General features: G+C 41.8%; 1 protein-coding gene and 1 long non-coding RNA gene across 2 annotated transcripts in view; one reads left to right on the forward strand and one right to left on the reverse strand.

The window, feature by feature from the left end:
- Positions 1-1,529: 1,529 nt before the first annotated feature.
- The window catches only part of LOC118556860 (cadherin-12-like), a 118,182-nt gene continuing 101,537 nt past the window's right edge, over positions 1,530-18,174 (reverse strand). Inside the window, exons 3-4 of the mRNA XM_036125398.1 lie at positions 9,175-9,469; positions 1,530-1,717 (exon numbers count right to left, since the gene is read on the reverse strand). Of these exons, the coding sequence (XP_035981291.1) occupies positions 1,545-1,717; positions 9,175-9,469 (468 nt within the window). The 3' untranslated portion in view covers positions 1,530-1,544. The remainder of the gene's footprint in view (positions 1,718-9,174; positions 9,470-18,174) is intronic.
- LOC110368966 overlaps positions 14,277-18,174 on the forward strand; it is a 69,593-nt gene continuing 65,695 nt past the window's right edge. Inside the window, exon 1 of the long non-coding RNA XR_004927428.1 lies at positions 14,277-14,549. This is a non-coding gene — a long non-coding RNA (uncharacterized LOC110368966). The remainder of the gene's footprint in view (positions 14,550-18,174) is intronic.

The raw sequence follows: 18,174 nt of genomic DNA on the forward strand, positions 1-18,174 counted from the left end.
GAGGGGTGGTATTACAGAACAGTGGATGGTGTGAAGTAACATACTGGCCTTCTCAGACAGCGCACACTTTACCCATGTATAGAATAAACAACCAACTTATCTCAAAATACATACAATTATTTATTAACAGAATATTCCAACTTCAAGGTGCTTCAGTAAACAACCTCTTCGACTAGACTGGTAACATTCAACTAAACCACAAAATAAAAATGAAAAGAATAAAGCAAACTGACCAACTATGAAAAAAACATAATAAAACTTGAACCAATAACCAATAAATCAATGCAGTGACATCACAGTTCAGAGGGAATGTGTATGTTTAGTAACCAATGTTTGTTAAGGTCAAGAAGAACAACAGCTATTCAAATCAACAGCTCACAATGCAAAGCAGAAGGGTAAATACATTGTTTCATCAAATGCTTCAAAAATAATGTGCTGAATTAGAGATTAATAACCTTTTTGATAATCGATTCTTAATGTTGCACTCCTAAAATGATGGCTAAAAGCAGATTAGACACAATGTGGCAAGGAAGGCGTGATGGTATCACATCCAGGATAAGAGGTCAAACTGACAACAAAAAATATCAGCTGCTGCGTTATTTAGCAACCCCTCTTAGTCCCACTTGTCTCTTTAAGTACATTGATAAAAATATTAATGTGTGCACGAGCTTTAGCAGCACGCTACGGCCGACTCAGACAGAACGAGCCGTGTAGTAAACACAGCAGAACAAATGCTGGCTACCGTCTTAGCTTTAGCAAAGCTTCTGCCTTCTAGCATTAGAGATAACAGAGACACAATTTAGCACATATTTTAGAACTATGCAGAAATATTTTATGCAGGTTAGTGAGACATGACATGGTAGAAGCTCACATTGCTGGAGTAAAGTGACTTATTATCACCCATTAATTAATTAATTAAATTAATTAATTTAGCACTCAAACAGTTAAACACCGCAAAAAAGGAAAACACTTGGGGTACGTCTGATATGGCCAGTAGCTATGTTTCCATCCAATTGTCTCGCACATTTTGAGATTATTGAACTTTTAAAACGTTACAAAAAAGAAAATGAGAATTAGGCTTGTTTCCATCCAATGGCTTGTAGCAATATTCCCCGGCTATGCAAAGCAAAGAGGTTGCAAACTAGTATGGATGACACATGTATAAAAAAAACTTAAAATATGCATAAAAATGTGAATGGAATCAAGGCTAATGTCAGTGTTATAGTGCTTCCAATAAAAGTATGGTCTTAAAAAAGGAGTCAGAAAACTGTATTACCCTTATTATATTTATCTATTCTTGGTTTTTGCCCTCAATTCCTATCATACAAAGGTCATTTTTTTTCAGTTTAGTATTTTTTTATTTATTGGTTAACCTGCTTGTGTTCTTTCTTGTATTTGGGCCTACGTTTCTACGATCCACCCTGCAATCAGTGGTCCTTTTTGTAACCCCACTGCAGTAACCCCAACTGCAAGCCTAAATCACTTAACAAATGATTAGCTGACCTCTCTGTGAAATTTCTTTAAAGGTCACTTTTTGGATTTAGTCATTCAAATTTATGACAGACACAAGACGTAGAAAGAAAGTTAATTAGCTTACCTGTTTTAGGGTCAACGGAAAAGTATGGTTGACCATGAAGGATGCTGTATACAACTCTTGCACTGTTTCCATAGGTTGGGTCATCTGCATCTGTGGCTGTTACTTGCGTTACGTAGGTCCCTGTGAAAAAGAGCAGAAAAAAAAGACCAACATATCAACCTTGCATTAATCTGTTTTCACATGAGACTGGCATCCAAATTCTTTTGAAGTTCATCAGCTTAGCAAACGATGTCACCGTACTGAGTGGTGAGTCACGGGTGAGAACGCTGCTGCTAACGCTGATGGAGTGGAATGAGGAGTGTAGAGGAAATATATTTGGTGGGGCAAGATGCAGTGTCCCTGTTGTATGATTGCATTTGCACAATTCAAGCTGTACAAAGCAGCAATAAAAAATGTATCACAAAATAGCTATTTTGCAACTGTTCATTGAACAATGTTGCTTTTAAGAAAACAGAGAGCAGAGTTGGAAACAATGCTAAGATGGCAGACTTCCAGTCTCTTATAGCAACAATCACTAACAACACATAAGAGTGGTTTCCTCATCTGCCTTTACATTATCATCTGGGGAAAATAAGTCATTTTAAAGTTATTGCAAAACATCTATCTCTACATTCACCAGACTCTGGTGTAACAACGGGCCCATTGGGACCTGCCGGTCCTTCAAATGGTCCATTCTGTCTCAAGTTGAAGCTGTGTTTTCTTGTGCAACCTAAAGGGAGCTGCTCCCTTTCTTGTGTGGTTGTTTTTGTCTCCTGTGAGTCCTTCAACAATTCTCCTTTAGTCAGCCTCTGCCTGCAGTTCTAGGCACATGTGGGTCATGGTTAGTTACAGCTAGATTCAAAAGCAACTTACAAATCCCTAGTTTGATTATTTGACACAAACTGTGTCCCGCAACTGATTACTTGACACAAGTTGCGTTTTGCTTAAGTATCCCTGGTAAAGTATGCTTGCCTGATGGTTGAAATGTACCAAATAAAAACTTCAGTTTTTTTGCCAGAATTGTACACCGACCCAGTTCAGGTCAAACTTTCCCGACACTGAACTGAAGTCTGATAGATCCCAGAAGTGAAAACTTTACAGTTTGCTGTTGTTGTACCTGTCTTTCGCATAGATTAAGTTAAGGTTAATCATACTTAATTTCGTAGTAGGCTTGCTGGAATTTGGAGCCATTTTAAAAACTGATAAAATGTTCTACTCATATTCTATATTTGCGGAAATAAGGCTAAAAAGGGTTTGGAAGGGTCAGCCATTGAAATAAATGTTTATTTCCCAACCAATGCATTACTTAGATCAAGTTTAACATTTTGCATAGTTGGTTAACAGAATTTCAAACGTCCCAGGAGAGTTTGAGAGTTTCCAGAGTTTTTGCACAAGTCTGCCCCCGCTGGAGATAAGTTGAAATGACACCAGTGTTGTGCACATGGATGGGAGAAGAAGAAAAGCATCTGCAGGTGCACAGATCTTTTGTTTAGAGGTGTAATGTCTTCTGAGGTAAGAAAGCTATAAATATTGAAGGTAGCCCATGTTCTCTCACTACTGCATCGATTACTGCGGAGACTCATCAAAGTACCCTGGTGAACCCACAAGTACGCCCAGAGGATTCTGCCCAAATCACTCTGTCATGAAAAGACTGATCCAGCCTATAGAGGCAACTGTGGTAAATAGAGGCAAACACATTTTACACAGCAGACAATTGTAAGGGCATGTATGGGGAAGAAAATAAATAATATTTAACTTCAAAACTTGCACTATGCACCTTTAAGTCTTTTAGGTTTTTTGAGTTGTGCTTAAATCCAAAGCTATAGATTTTCTGTAGGAACACTTCATGAACTTAATGTGCTTCCTGTTTGGCCACATTGTGTTATCTTGGCAGGGGAATTGGCATTGTAGTCAAGTTGTAAGACACATCTTTGCTCCTCTCATCATAATTTCCCCGGTTAATGACCCCATTTGACACCCTAATGCTTCAAAGGCATCCTGTATCCTAGCAAAAAAAAACTGCTCCAAAACATAATGATTATAAGTCCATGCATGACAGTGGCGATGTTGTTCTTCGGGTCTTATTCTGAATTTTTCTTCCTACACACACAGTAGGTTAAAGTTGCTGCTAAAGAGGTCAATTTTCATCATGTCTGACCACAGCACTTTCTCCCAAAAAGCTTGTCGGGACATATAGGAAGCATTTTACAGCCTTAATGCCAATAAAGACATCTCCACGGAACACTGAGATGGGTATAAATAATATTTGACTTGCCATTTATATGAAAATGTTAATGAAAGCAGAACATATATTATTATGCATATCGTATTATTCCCATTTCTGTTATTACTTGTATTCTGTTCTGTTTATTCAGTTTTGTTTACCATTATGTTGCTGTAATAAAATGAAGTGTGTAATGGGGGTTTTATTCATTTTCCCCTATTTTGTGGAGCAAATCTGCCTCTAACCCTCCAGGGCAGCCAGTGAAATCATACTATTTGCCTAAGCTCCCAGAAAAAAAGATAAAAAACAAAGCAACAAAGAGTTGAGTCAGAAACACAGTTAAGGTGGCAGTCTTCCAGTCTCCTAAAATAACAATGGCAAAGCAATTACAAGTACGAAGTTTGGCTCGTCTTCTTTTACAATATGACAAAAAACAAAATCGCTTATTTTACTAAACCAAACCAAAGCATGTGCTTGAATTGAACAGATTCCACTTTTATGACTCCACAACACACGGAGATTGCTCAGAGTGACTACCCCATCTGGGCGGTGTAAAAAATATACTAGATGAAGACGAAAATTGCAGGATGTGTGGGAGGCTTTTCATGATCAAGAGGCACTGACCGGAGGGATGGCACTTAACTTGGTCGTTTTCTTTTCCGTTACGTTGCTGCATGCCCGTGAAGAACCTGTTGTGTATTAAGCAGGCTTTTCCATCTAAGCTGCTGTTAACGGTGGAATTAAAACATCAGGTGAAGAGAGATTAGCGTCTCTGAGAGATGCCTGATTAGAAATGCCGTACGACTGTGTTAAACATGTGTGTAGAACAGATGAGATAACGCGTTTCCCGTCAATGCAGAGAGAGCGGAGCCTCGGCAGCCGCAGCCTGCATGCGCTGTAAGTTTAAAAGCCTTCAAGCACCTTTGACTCCCACACATTCCCATGCAACAGCCGTAACAGCTTTTACATAAGCGTGAGGCTATAAACCAGTAAAATAGATTTCCATTTATAGGATGAAGGATAATCAAATGCCTGAATGAGAGCACGTCGAAAAAAAAAAGTTTAACATTCTTCAACGATTAAAAACTATCCAACTTCACCAAATGCTATATTTCTCAAGATTAATGCAGTAGTGGTGTAAAGGAAAGCAATTAATGCAGCAGACTACACAATGTATACATGTTTTATATTTAAGCGTGAGGCTGGGAGATAAGAATTACTACAATCGAAAGACTGATTCGATTGCAAAAGGAGTTTTTCGGCGGAAAATGCATTAGTCTGATGTTAAGAACCACATTAATAACCCAAAGTGGAGGTTTGTATACAGGCAGTGGGATAAACAAATTGATTAAGCATAAGACTTCATTTTGCAGTAATTACACTCCCTGCAATGGTGTTTTTAATCTGCCTTATTCTCCAAATGATTCAGGGATAAACTATTTATTGACAAGGGATTATGGAACGACATTTTTTTTCTCCCTTGGCTAAAAATTTGTTGCATTCAACAATCTACCAGCCACTAAAGCAAATATATATCCCTATAGTTACTCTAAGTCTGTTTAGGACCGTTGCTGAGGCTTTTTTTTAAGGGCAATTGATTACCCTCTGAACACTTCACTACAATGTAATTCAATTACATCCATTGATTTTAATATAATGGCTGCATCTCAATATCGATAGCTTCTGGGTAAGTTCATGCTTTTGCACATTTCTCTATTTGCTTATATATATATATATATATATATATATATATATATATATATATATATATATATATATATATATATATATATATCAATGGTGGTTTTGAAAGTTTTTTATAAAACATAAAAATCTCAAGTGTCATACATATGTGTCAATGGATATGTTTACATGCACATATTAATCGGTATAGCGGTCTGATTGGAATACAAATGTAATGCAATCAGAATTTTTGGATTAAGCTCTATTGGAATGAAATTGTGATTATTTTTTTTTATATATATATTTATTATTATTATTATTATCATTATTATTATTATTATTATTATTATTATTATTATTATTATTATTATTATTATTAATAATAATAATAATAATAATAATAATAATAATAATAATATTATTATTAAAGCCAGTAGGCTTGGTGGGTAGGCTGGGGAGGTGGAGGTGTTGGTCCTGGTGGGTGGTTGACTGGCGGGCCCTGCCGCCTCTCCCCGGCCCCCGGGCTATGGTGGTGCCGCTGGAGGGGCCCCTTTCTCCGGGTGGGGCTTTCGGGGAACGGGGGTGCCTATTGGAGTGAGTAGGGGTGCTGGCTCCCTGGGTTGGCTCCCCAGTCCTTTGTTCCCCATCCCCGGACTCCTCCCTCTGCCTGCTCCATCACGCCGCCACACATGTAGGTCCTTGGGGAGGGGGCGTTACAGGAGGTTGCCACTTTCTGGTGACGTCCCTCTCCCCAATTTTATCATGCATTTTAGACACTTTCACTTCAAACATTTTCACAATGCACATTCATGTAGGCCACGATATGGGGGGGTGGGGGGAAGACGTCTGGGGGGGGGGGGGCTTATGTTGTGTGAGCCTCTCTTCGGACGGCTCCCTTCAACTCCTCTTGCATTTAGACATTGAGGGTTCTGGGTAGTTGCTTGGAGGGGGGGCGCTGGCACCAGCTTCCTTCTGGAAGGGAGGTGGGCTGTGCCGTGCACCCCCTTCGGTGCTCCCAGTTTTTAAACACACCTGAGATCAACATGCAACAACACAACATCTGAGCGGGCGTAGGGAGGATCGGGGGTCTTTTGCACACCCCGATCTCCGATCGCGGTACGGAGTCTGGGGCCTGGAGGAGGTGCGGACCACTGGGTCCGGGGTCTTGGCGGGGGGGTGCTGCGGGTAGCCAGCGGCTTGCCGGGTCTGGGGCTGACGCCTCTGCTCTCCCCAGGAAGGGATGGGGGGCAGGGGTGGCTAGGGTAAGGTCGGGGTGGGAGGGGGTTTATTATATAAGTATATAGTGGGTGAGGGGGGGTTCAGGTCGGGTGGCCCCTGCAGGTCATGTTGGCCCCCCCTCTTTGGAGGGCCTGATCCGGGGGGCGTCTGGTCCGGGGGCGGGGGTCGGGGGTCGGGCACAGGCAGTCGTATAGTTGAATTGTGGTGACCCCCCCCACTTGGGATTTTTGGATGTGAATGTTGTGTGGGAATGTGTGTACAGCGTCCTTTTTTTGTGTGTCTGTGTGTGGGGCACTAGGGAGGTTTTTTTCCAGGTTTGGGTCCGGTCCGCTCCCTCTCCCAAGAACATCTCAAGTCTCCGATAGGTGCGGAGCCCATCCCCCCACGTCCTGCCCTCCTCCGCTGCGTTGGCGGGCGCCTTGGCCCTCTGGCGCATTGACAGTCCTCGGGTTTGGGGCGGGTTCCCGGGTGGGCGCCGGCCCATTCCCGGCGGTGGCTTTGCGGGGCCTCTGGCCCCCAGGGCCCATGGCCAGGACCACTTCAGCGCGGCTGGCTGCCGGCGGAGCCCACGGGCTCGTCCCCGCGGCTCTTGGGGGCGTCGGCATTGCGGTGGCTGGAGGATTTCCTCTGGGTCGTGTCTCCTCTTTCCTTGGGGGGGGGGGGTTGCAGATTTCCTGTGATGGCCCCTCTCGGGCGCACTGCTTTGGGAGTCCGGGGTTATGGGTCCCCTGACCCCTGCCTCTGTGCTCGGGGAAGGCGGGTCTTTGGTTCTCCACAACCACTATCGAGCTATTTCCTTTTGTATAATTTTCACCTAAACTAGTGCACTCTCACAAACTCCCACAGGTGCTGGGTCCCAGGTATTAAATGTTCACTTATATACAGAAAGGCTACAATTTATTTATTTACTTTCTTTCACTTTCTTTTTTTAAGGTATCACACTACACATGTCAGCTTAAATAATAATACATATGATTTAGTAATGGTATCTAGGTGTTATTCGATTGTATCTGTTGCTTTATGTCTGTTGGTTGTGCTGTTCTTTTTGCGTCTCTTTCCAGGTGATGGAGCAGACAGAGCACATTTTATCATTCTCTCCCTTTTATCTCTTCTTTCTTTCACCTCTTCTCTTTCTTTTTTTTTCTCTTCTTGTTCTTCCTTTACTCTCCCACTTTCCCATTGTAGTGTCCATATAATTTGAAATTCTCCCTGCAGGAATCACAATAAAGCTATTTACATGCACAAATCAAGCGAAGCATTATGGCGAAAGCGGTTTGCTCCACTTGGAAAAGCAAAATCTGTCGAGCTCTATTTGGCATTAAGACATCAATTCTTATTGCCACATTGCTAGACAGGACACTGGGAAAAAAAAAAAAAAAGGAATGAAATTGTGATCCAAACAAGACAGGTGGTGTACGCCGACCGCTAATCAGAATCTCAACACTCCCGATCATGTCGTTCAGATTGGGGCGAACTGTCCTGACTACCTGAATGTCCTAATAAGCCTGCAGCATCTTTGGGAGAACAGTAATGTCTCAACCTGGATTCTGGACGCTAAGAATAATAATTGAATACTACTACTACTACTACTACTACTACTACTACTACTACTACTACTACTACTACTACTACTAATAATAATAATAATAATAATAATAATAATAATAATAATAATAATTGATACTTTATTCATCTCACAATGGAGAAATTCAAAGAAGACACAGATTCAGATTCTTCCCATTTCAAATTGCTTGTATTCTGAATAAATAATGTAAACGTACGTCATGATCAGATGATTTTGTGTCCATATAATGATGTATTAATTTATATTACTTTTGTTTTTAATTCCAAACACATTCCAATCTGATCAAGGAATGTTTGCCTTGTAAACAGCTTCTAGGGCCCTGTGGGATGAGTAGCCCCTGAGCAAGTATACATTGCCTTTTTCAATAGGAAAACGGCAATGTATGATTATCCACAATCATCTATCTTATTGATCTCCTCACTTTCCTTTCATGGGCATGGCAGACATCTTTTTTTTATGAACTTGAAAGGCTCTCCTCTACAGTAAACATTACAGTACAGCTTTTCATTCAGGGAGCCGGCATCATGTTTTCCCTTCTATCTATTCATCCCCTCCGAGACTGCTCAATCTGAAGTTTCGAGGGCTTCATTGTGATTCACATCAAGAGAAAACTATCCTACCAGTAAATTTACCTTGATCTGCCCCCAGTCCCCGGGGGTCTTGGGGGGGTAAAGACAAAAGCTGTGAAATGTACGCAGGGCACACCAAGAATAAAATGGTTCTCTGAAATGTCAAAATCTGTTAGGTGGAGCAGCGTCAGCCCCGCTGGTTGCAACCATTCTGTTGTCAAGCTGAACTTAGTCTTTTTGTTTCTCGTAAGGAGAAAAGGCTTTCGCTTAAAAGAATGGACTCTACATGGTCTCTTACCAACTGGTGACATCTCAGGTACACTGGCTGTATACGGTCCCTCCAGGAATTTTGGTTCATTGTCATTGATATCTTGGACCTTGATGACAAATTCAGATTCCGGCTCCAGAGGGATATTGGTGTCAATGTCCACAGCCTGGGCCCGCAGGGTGTAGTAAGGCTTCTCCTCCCTGTCAAGACTCCTTAAGGCATGGATGTCCCCCGTAGTTTGGTCAATTGTGAAAATGGAGCCAGCACCTTCCCCCGAGAGGGTGTACTTCACCGAACTGTCCCCCTTATCGAGGTCAGTGTGGAGCTGGGAGACAAAAGAAGGGAGAGGAAAAAAAAAAAAGGTTGAGTGCAAACATTGGCACAGATAATGATTCAATGAAAACACCGGGGAGGAGCTGTCAAGGAGAACTATTTCACAATGACAGTCAAGGAAACTGACTGCACATCAAAGAGCTCGCTCATCTCTCTGTGAAGTTGTGCAAGACACTAAGTCAGGAGAGAAGAAAAAAAAAATGATAACGCTCTCGGTACATTTCGCAGATTAACGAGTCTAAATCTTTCATAAATAATGAATCATCCCAATGCAATTATGCTGCCATGACAAGCTTTCAACACCATAGACCTATTACAGTTTAAGAAGATTTCAGATTCCTTTCCTAGTGATAGGCCGATGCGAGTTTAACTTCAGGGTGCACACATCAAACTGCAAAAGCACAAGACAAATATCTACAATGCTTTATTTTTTTTTAACCAAAACCCGTGTAAAAACAAATTATAATTGATGATTTCCACAGAACAAATAATCCAAATTTAACTTCCTGATGGGAAAATACTGAGGGCAAGGTTCCTGATTAAACATGAGATTTGGCAAGAATTGTTGTTAAATAAAACTGCATTTTGCATTTACACACTTTATCTTTGTCGAATGTTAAAATTAGTTTCCTAATCTGAAACACTTAGATCTGAATAACAGTAAAAAAAAACAAAAGAAAATCCAAAGAGGGTAGCTACCTTTTAATGCCAGTGTACATATCAGAGGGAGAATTTTAATAAATTTACTAAGCCCCACAACCTTCCAGCATTTGCAAAACACAACATTTTCAGGCAGAAAGCGTATTTGCTAATACAGTTCCAGGTCCATCAAAGCAATTTTTCCCCCCTATGACAAACAGATTCTGGGCTGGCAGCAGAAACCCCTATTGACATAGTTATGTTTACTTTATTGTCGAAAACAGCTAGGATATTCAAAACCCTTTAAATATTTACAGCCTCTAATGCAATGTGATCACCACAGAGGACTATGGATTTTTCTCCTGCTCTGTCAGTGAGATGGAGTTTCCACAGGCTGGACTGAACAATGGTTGTATACCACGACAAATGAAAAGATATTGAAGCACGGAAGAACACAATTCCAAGCTGGCTACGTTAGGTCATGTCTTGTGGCAATATGATACATTTTCCATAAAATCTGAAATCTTACAAATAGACTTTAAAGCCATTTTTTTGTTATAAATGTGTTTGATTGGACAAGACTATTATTTATATCAGCCTGCACCGCCTTACAAAGGTATTTATGCCACTTTCTTTTCTTACAACTACAAGCTTCCGTGCATTTTACAGGGAATAGGTTTGGGAAAGCAAACCACACCCTTGTAAATACGAAGCACAATGTTACATGGTTTCCCAAATGTTTTCCATTTAAATATTTGAAAACTAACATCGCATGCCACCTTGAACACCATCTCCCATGTAAAATTGAGCGGTAGCGGTGTCATACGGTGGGGATGCTTTTCATCGGCAGAGACAGGGAAGCTGCTCAGTGTTTGGGAGAAGATGGCTGTAGCTAAATAAAGAGCATCGCGGGAAGAGAACATGTTAGAGGCTGATGAAGACCTGACACTGGAGCAGTGGTTGAACTGTTAGTGGGACAACCACCAATGGATACATTTTAATAAATAAATGTAACTGAAGCATTTATTTTTAAGCTCTAGATTTAAGTAATTAGGCAGGTGTGTGTCGTAGTAACTAACTATTTGAGTATTATTCTGTTGAAGTAATGCTACTCTTACTTGCATACAACTTCTGGCTAATCTTCTTTTACTTTACTTCTTTTACTTTTTAATTTAGAGAAGTAAAACAAATCTCGCTGGTGAAGATTCTCAGTCAAGATTCTCAGTTTTTGAAACTTTTTGAAAAAAAGTTTCAAAAACAAAACAACTGGACATTTTTCCGAAGTTTGAAGACTTTTCGCTTCCATCCAGAAAGCTTTCACATTTAAACTGAGAAAGCTTTCTCGATGGGAAGCGAAACGTCTTCAAACTCCAGAAAAAAGTCCAGTTGTTTTGTTTTTTGAAACTTTTTTTGGAATAAAACAAATCTCCAAAGCCCACTTCTGGAGAATAAGCGAACTGTGCATTACATCTGCGCATGCACGAGTCATACGACTTTATCCTTATGTAGGCTATTAAGGAACCGAGGAAGCTATCAGGCTCAGAGCGGCTGCCCTGTAAACAAACGCCGACAGAGGACGAGAGTAGAGAGACAGGACATGGAAACAGCCTGACAGGAATGTTATTTTGCACACTGTCACTTTTTAAATACTTCAAATGCATCCAGGAATAACAGAAAAGTTGATAAATATAGTAGATGAACACTAGCGGCACCATATGCCGTAATATCGCCTCACCCACGTTAAATGTGGCCAAAGCAACACTTTATTCATGGCAGTTGGGTTACAGAAATATAAAAAGGGTTACAGTAACACGTCATATTGCTTTAAAAACTATCGATGATGTATCCCTATTTATCATCGCAGTAAGGTGTGCTGTACAAAAGCATTTTATCATGGTCTGATGGGCAGTGCTGTCTGCACATATCCACCGTGCCCGGGGGCATCTCAAGACCGTACGGTGCTTCAGAGGTGCTTTGAGTCTCCAGACGGCTGCAGTGAACCTAGAAGCTGCTTCCAGTCCCTTCAACCCTCACTGAAGAACACGACTGTCTCTCCATCGCCTCTGTGTCGCTCTCTGTCCACCACATCTCTTAAGTCGCTCTTTCTCGGTCCTAGACCAACTCGCACCTCCAGCCAAATCAGTGCTTTACGCACCTAACTAAGCTCAACTTTAGTGTCCCAGCTCAAAACATGGACAGTGTCCCTGCAGAGGATGGCTGGTGTCACAGAGAGAAACATGGTTCTCTTTGTTGCTTTCCGCAGTTTTTAAATGTTGTTTGGTAGCCAAAAAGGAGAAATTACCCATAATGCAACCCAGTTAAGATATTGTGCACATCCTTAGCAGGTGTGCCAAACCAGTAGAATTTTTTTTGGAAATGGCTAATTTTTTTCACTAAGTTAACTAACCTCAAAATTAACTTTGAAGCCGTTTTCAATCCTAGTTATCCTCACTGGACGTACTTTGTATTGTGCGACTGAATTCATCAGGTCAAATTAAAATGAACACCACCTAATTTAGCCCAGCCAGTAGTCCCTTTGTGTTGAAATTACTGTGTTGATATTACTATTTTAATGATTTTAATGCATTTCACAACAACCTCAGGGCAGGTTTTTACTGTAATCCAATTACTGTGTTCTGAAATACGGCTACTTTTTGGTTGACGTTCCAAAACACTGAGCTAAGACTTCTCTAATTGTACATTTCTTCTGATCATTTGAACTCAGAATTTCCCTGACTTCAGCTTTTCTGCTTCCGCGTTGCCTATCGGGTCAATGGATTCCCACTACACCATTGCTAACTGCCATGGTCATAAAGACAGAAAGAAATATGACATGTGGCGGCAGATTTTCTGTAGGTTACAGCGGCTCCAACAGACACACAGACAAAAAAAAAAAGAAAAAAGGCCACAAACACACTGGGAGTAACTGGTGATTCAGAGCAAATTGCCAAGTTCACAGAAGCATAGCATGGCATTATAATGCTGTCACCCATTGGTGCATTTCTCATTGCTATTCAAATGATAGACTATTATTCTTAGTACATGACCGATGTTGGGTGAGAACGAGACCCCAAAATATTTTCTCCCAGGAGGAGGGAGACTGTGATGTAGGTTTTTTCTCATGTATAACTAATGTGGCTGATACGCATTCCTCCTCCCCAATCTGAGTCATGTGGCACCAATTAGGGATTCACAAAATTACCCACAAATTAAAATTATGGGCAAATAATGATTAAACTCATTCTCAAGATTGTGTTCTGTTTTTTTTTTTTTTACCCCCAGAAAATATCTACAACGCCATCTGATTAGTGAGTGAGTTTTAGCAGAACTTATATTCAGTACGAACTTGTTTCTTCCACTCGACTAATGTCCACCAAATAAAGTGAAACCATCGTGTTGAATGTTAAAATGAAAAAACAACACCTGCATATAGTGTATGCAAAGACACACTACCCTTCTTCTTATTATTTTTACATTAAATTGAAGCAAACTCTTCTTGTTTTAGCTATGTTAGGATAAGAAAAAAGTGATAAATGTATATATATATATATATATATATATATATATATATATATATATATATATATATATATATATATATATATATATATATAGCTGTTAAAACATTTGATTGATTTGTCCTTTCCAAGTGGCATTTCAGCCTATGTTGGTACAGCACTAACTTTTTGAACTCAAAAAAAAGTTTATTTTTTATTTTTTTGCAGTTTTGTATTAATGCTGTTTTTAACCTAGTCAGTCTTTTTTGTTTACCTTGAACTGAATGCCTGCCTGTAAATCAAAATATTTCAGACTTTGACCAAATATTTTAAGAGAACAAGGTTTTTGTGCCCAAATAACAAAATCAAATATTTTATTTGGAGATGAAATTTTAATTTCTAAACACGTTCCATCTCAACTTCCATATTTTTTCACATTTCTCTGAGGCATTTTGTCCTTTTGGGCTGCACAGTGGAGCAGTTTGTAGAACTGTTGCCTGGCAGCAAAAGGGTCCTGGGTTTAATTCCCAGCCTGTGGTATTTTTTTTGCTATGGTCTTCCTGTTCATGTGAGTTCAGTTTGGTCACTCCTGCTTCCTCCTACAGTCCTAAAACATGGTTGTTTATGCTCAACTGCCTTATAGAAGTGAGTAAGTGACGGATGCAGCCATAGAGCAGCTGAAACCTGGAGTCGTAGAGCCAGCTTTGGTTGACAAGAAGCAGGTGTGATAATTAGTGAAGGGATCAGAAACCAAAACCAATTGAAAAAGTAACAAACAAGCGTACAATCAAAGGGCTGTGGAAGCAGTAACCATGCAATCTGAAGTCCCATGGAACAGCTCCATGTGTTTGGAATACAAAAGTTTGAAAGCTCTGGAAATTCGCTGAGTTACAGAATGGATCAAAAACCACAAACTGCAGAGTGACTACAAAAAAGGTAGGACCTGAATTACCTCTCTCTGCTCGCCGTGCCTTTCCTTTCCTATCGCCTCTGCTATGTTTGGTATAAAAGCTGGCTATTGTGCTCATTATGCCTGAGTTGGCTTTCATTGTGCATTTGATTCTGTTAGAGCTGCCTTCTTTTGTGTGTTTGCATTGACTGGGCTTTAATAGATTCTTTTTTTTCCCTTTTCCTACCAACATTGGCGTTTTGTTGTGGAATTTGTCTCCTTGAGTTATGCAGTTGTGTGTTGTCAGGATGTGTCATGATGACAAATTGGTTTACGCTTTGAGCTGTGATAATTTAAAAATTATAAGACGCCGCTTGTTTTCTCTTAAATGTGAGTGTGGCTCAGTAATTATTAATCGGCTCTGATCTGCCAGGGATTATATCTTCGCGGGTAAAAAAAAAAAAAAAAAAAAAGTGTTGGCTATAGATGTGTTTTTGTGATTTCTCTGACACTAGTGAAGGGATTTGACTTGACTGGTAAATTTTTAATGGGAAATAGCAGACGTTTTTGCTCATAAGATGGATTATTTTCGGCACAAATGTTTTTTAAATGTCTAACATTCAGTGCGTTTTTATTGTTTAGCTTCATTTCTTCAGAAATTATGTTTTTCTCTCCCTGTTTGGCCATTATTTTTCTACAGAACTCTTTACATTCATTGCATATCACACTTTTTTTTCTTGCTGCAGCTCTTTACTCTAAACTACTTCAAGCTGCAAAGTGTGTTTTTCATTATGTTTGTCTAAAAGGTGTATATAATGACTGGGGGGAAAAAGTAAATAATTTTTTGGTTGCTCAGATCCTTGTGGATATATTTTGGTCCACTTTTCGTAAGACTACTGCTTCACTTCATCAGGGGTTTACAAACATTAATTTCTGCAGCGCTCTCTGGACTTTAACTGAGCTCTTGCGACACCTTATTCCTTCTTCTTTTTTCAGCTTTATTGTTGTTAATCTGCTGCTGTGTTTTAGATCATTGTCTTGGTGATGCCCAGGTTTGGGGCAAGCTTCATCTGTGGGTTCTATTTCATCCCTACTGACCGCCAGAGGCGGTGCTTAAAGCACTGAATGATCACTCTTGCGCATGCACAGGTCGAGAATTTTATACCAACATGGTCACGTGTGACCCCCGGTGACACCGGTAAGCCCATATAATCACGTGACAACGACAGCTCAGTCCCTTATCATCTTCTCGCATGCAGGTTGTATAGGTGGTAAGTCACTGATTGCTTGTCGCTGGTAGCCTCGAGACTACGGTCGGGGCTGCGAGAATTATCTCGCCCTCCAGAGGCTGCGCAAGCTCCCCTTGTTACAACTTTGCTGTTCCTTTGGAAAGTTGTTTCCCTTTGATCGGCGGGAGCGGGGACGCGTTCGCTCCCCGCGCCGATTTCCCCGTTGCAGTTGGTAAGACGTTAGGCGATTTCGACCAGCTTGTAATGGTAGGTTGCAGCCGCGTTCGGCTGCCTATAATGTTAAATAGCAGCCGCGCTGCCGATAGTGTTAAATAGCAGCCGCGTTCGACTGCTTATAATTAATTGCCGGCGCATCAGCTGCCTATATTGGATTATTGCAGCCTATATTTTATTACGTGGCAGCCGTGTTCGGGCTTGCTTTTCATTTACTGTGCAGCCGTGTTAAGCTACCAATATTATTATTACTAAGCAGCCGTGTTCGGGCTTGCTTCATCGTTTACTGTGCAGCCGTGTTAGGCTTGCCTATATTTTATTACGTTGCAGCCGTTTTCGGGCTTGCTTTTCATTTACTGTGCAGCCGTGTTCGGCTACCTATATTATTATTACTAAGCAGCCGTGTTCGGGCTTGCTTTATCATTTACTGTGCAGCCGTGTCCGGCTTGCCTATGTTTTACTACACAGCAGCCGTGTTCGGGCTTGCTTTATCATTTACTGTGCAGCCGTGTTCAGCTTGCCTATGTTTTATTACAAAGCAGCCGTGTTCGAGCTTGCTTTATCATTCACTGGGCAGCGTGTTCGGCTTGCCTATGTTTTACTACACAGCAGCCGTGTTCGAGCTTGCTTTATCATTCACTGGGCAGCGTGTTCGGCTTGCCTATGTTTTATTACAAAGCAGCCGTTTTCGAGCTTGCTTTATCATTCACTGGGCAGCGTGTTCGGCTTGCCTATGTTTTATTACAAAGCAGCCGTTTTCGAGCTTGCTTTATCATTCACTGGGCAGCGTGTTCGGCTTGCCTATGTTTTACTACACAGCAGCCGTGTTCGAGCTTGCTTTATCATTCACTGGGCAGCGTGTTCGGCTTGCCTATGTTTTATTACAAAGCAGCCGTTTTCGAGCTTGCTTTATCATTCATTGGGCAGCGTGTTCGGCTTGCCTCAATAAATGTTGCAACCTTGGTGGTTGGTACTTCTGTAGCTACGGTGATCGTAGTGCTCCTTGCAGCCTTTTACGCTGCTGAGGAACCCAAGGTGGCGTTTTCTGCTCAACCGGGTTTCCTGGCCTGTTCGTTCGTCGGCTTAAGTGTCAGGGGTGGCGATTTCAGCTCGACCTGACCTAGTCCTATGAGCATAAGATGCTGGACAAGCCCTACTGCAGAGCGTGTTTGGCCCCTCTCCAGTCGAAGGGTGGGTATGATCTGTGTCCCTCTTGTCTGGGACCAGATCGCCATAGAGAAGCCTTGACTGGAGATGCAATATATTCCTGGCATCGGGTACTGTTTTTCAACATCAGTTGACTCTGGCTCGCATCTGTCTGCAGCCAGTTTACGTATCTCTTCCGGCTCTGTCGGAAGAGGACGGTTTGATAGTGGGCGCTTTGAGAACTGCTCTTGCCCGGTTGTAGCTGGATGCTCAACCGAACCAATCTGCGGCTTCTGGTACTTCTTTCGACGTCCTACTACTAGGTCGTCGTTTGTTTCCCCATTGCTGAATATGTGAAGGTGGTTCATGCCTGTTGGGCAGGCACCCAGGCCTTTTTTTTGTTGCTGACCTCTGATGGCAGGGCCCTGGCGGCCATGCAAGACGTGCTCAAGTTTGGCTTGGGCCATATGCCTTCCTTCGAACATGCCAGAGCATCCCTCAGTGTGGTGCCGGAGCAGGCTTTGAGAGCTAATGCCTGTAGTCCTCGTCCTCAGTGCCGTGTGACTGCCGATCTACTCTGTAGAGTCTATGACTCGGGGTCTCTTGGGGCGACTTGGTAACTCATTGTCGCATTTATTACTGGTCTCTCAGCCTCTCTGGAGGCTCCGCGATTGACACACCTTTACATGCTTTTTCTCTCTTGTCAAGGTAAGTTGGCCGTGTCCTGTCTACCGTTGTTGTAGCATGCCGCCAAGTTGATTGGCTCAGTCTCCTCTAACCGAAGCCTGTACAGAGACCCTGATGAGTCTTCCAGTGATTCTGGGGAGTTATTTGGCTCTGCTGCGCTTGCAGCGGTCAACCCAGGCTTTGCGTACAAGGCAGCACCTGGCCGGCCTGCATCGTAGGCGATTGGCGTCCTGCTGGGAGTGCCTCTGGTTCACTTTAACACACTTATCCTGCCCCAACTACACCTTTTGTGGGGCAACCACGGCCTGCTTATGGCCAGTGCATCACCGAGCTGGCGGTGGGACACTTTACCCAGGACTAGCTTGGCTGCTGGACC

The sequence above is a fragment of the Fundulus heteroclitus genome, chromosome 21, assembly GCF_011125445.2.
Source record: "Fundulus heteroclitus isolate FHET01 chromosome 21, MU-UCD_Fhet_4.1, whole genome shotgun sequence".
NCBI classification, from domain to species: domain Eukaryota; kingdom Metazoa; phylum Chordata; class Actinopteri; order Cyprinodontiformes; family Fundulidae; genus Fundulus; species Fundulus heteroclitus.